At 65.3% G+C, this 606-nt stretch overlaps 1 protein-coding gene across 1 annotated transcript in view; it reads right to left on the reverse strand.

Moving 5' to 3' along the window:
• PRR12 (proline rich 12) overlaps nt 1–606 on the reverse strand; it is a 44,225-nt gene that overhangs the window by 36,571 nt on the left and 7,048 nt on the right. Inside the window, 1 exon segment of the mRNA XM_015565449.1 lies at nt 297–605. Coding sequence (XP_015420935.1) covers nt 297–605 — 309 coding nt within the window.

Here is a 606-nt window from a genome sequence, read left to right on the forward strand (position 1 = left end):
TCACCGAGTACCCCGTTCCCAGCTGTCCCCGCCACTTCTAACCTGCCCTGTCCCCCAGCATTCTCCAGCGCCCACCTTGGGGCCCCTGCCGGTCCACTTAGCACCTGGGGGCAGATTAGAAAAGCACAACACCCCTTTCTCAAAGCATTTGTTTGCCCTCAGCAGAGGGTCACCTCCATCAACATGCAAATCTCCATCACCTACCACGGTGTCCCTTAAACAGCGTGTCACCCACATAACCGTCCCCAGGGTTGGAACCCCCTGCCCCGCCCCCAGACCCGCTTCGCAGAGCTCACCAGGCGTGCCATTGCTGCTGGCACTGGGGAGCCCTGGGAGAGGGGGCGGCCCTGGGACCGGAGCCTCAGTAGCCAAGGGAGGCCCGTCCGGAGTGGAGGTGTCCTTGGGCCCAACCAGGGGCGGGTCATCGAGGGCGGAGATGGCCGACGAGATGCTCTCCTGCAGGTCCCGGTTCTTGGCCACGGAGTCTTCCTCGTCCGAGGAGAAGGAGGGCAGCGTCTCCAGGTTCCGTTTCAGCTCCTCGTCCAGCCGCTTGCAGGGGGACGGGCAGCCCAGCCCCAGCCCCTCGCTCTCCGCGGCCTCGAGGGC

The sequence above is a fragment of the Myotis davidii genome, unplaced genomic scaffold (genome assembly GCF_000327345.1).
Source record: "Myotis davidii unplaced genomic scaffold, ASM32734v1 scaffold2100, whole genome shotgun sequence".
In the NCBI taxonomy this organism is placed as follows: Eukaryota; Metazoa; Chordata; class Mammalia; order Chiroptera; family Vespertilionidae; genus Myotis; species Myotis davidii.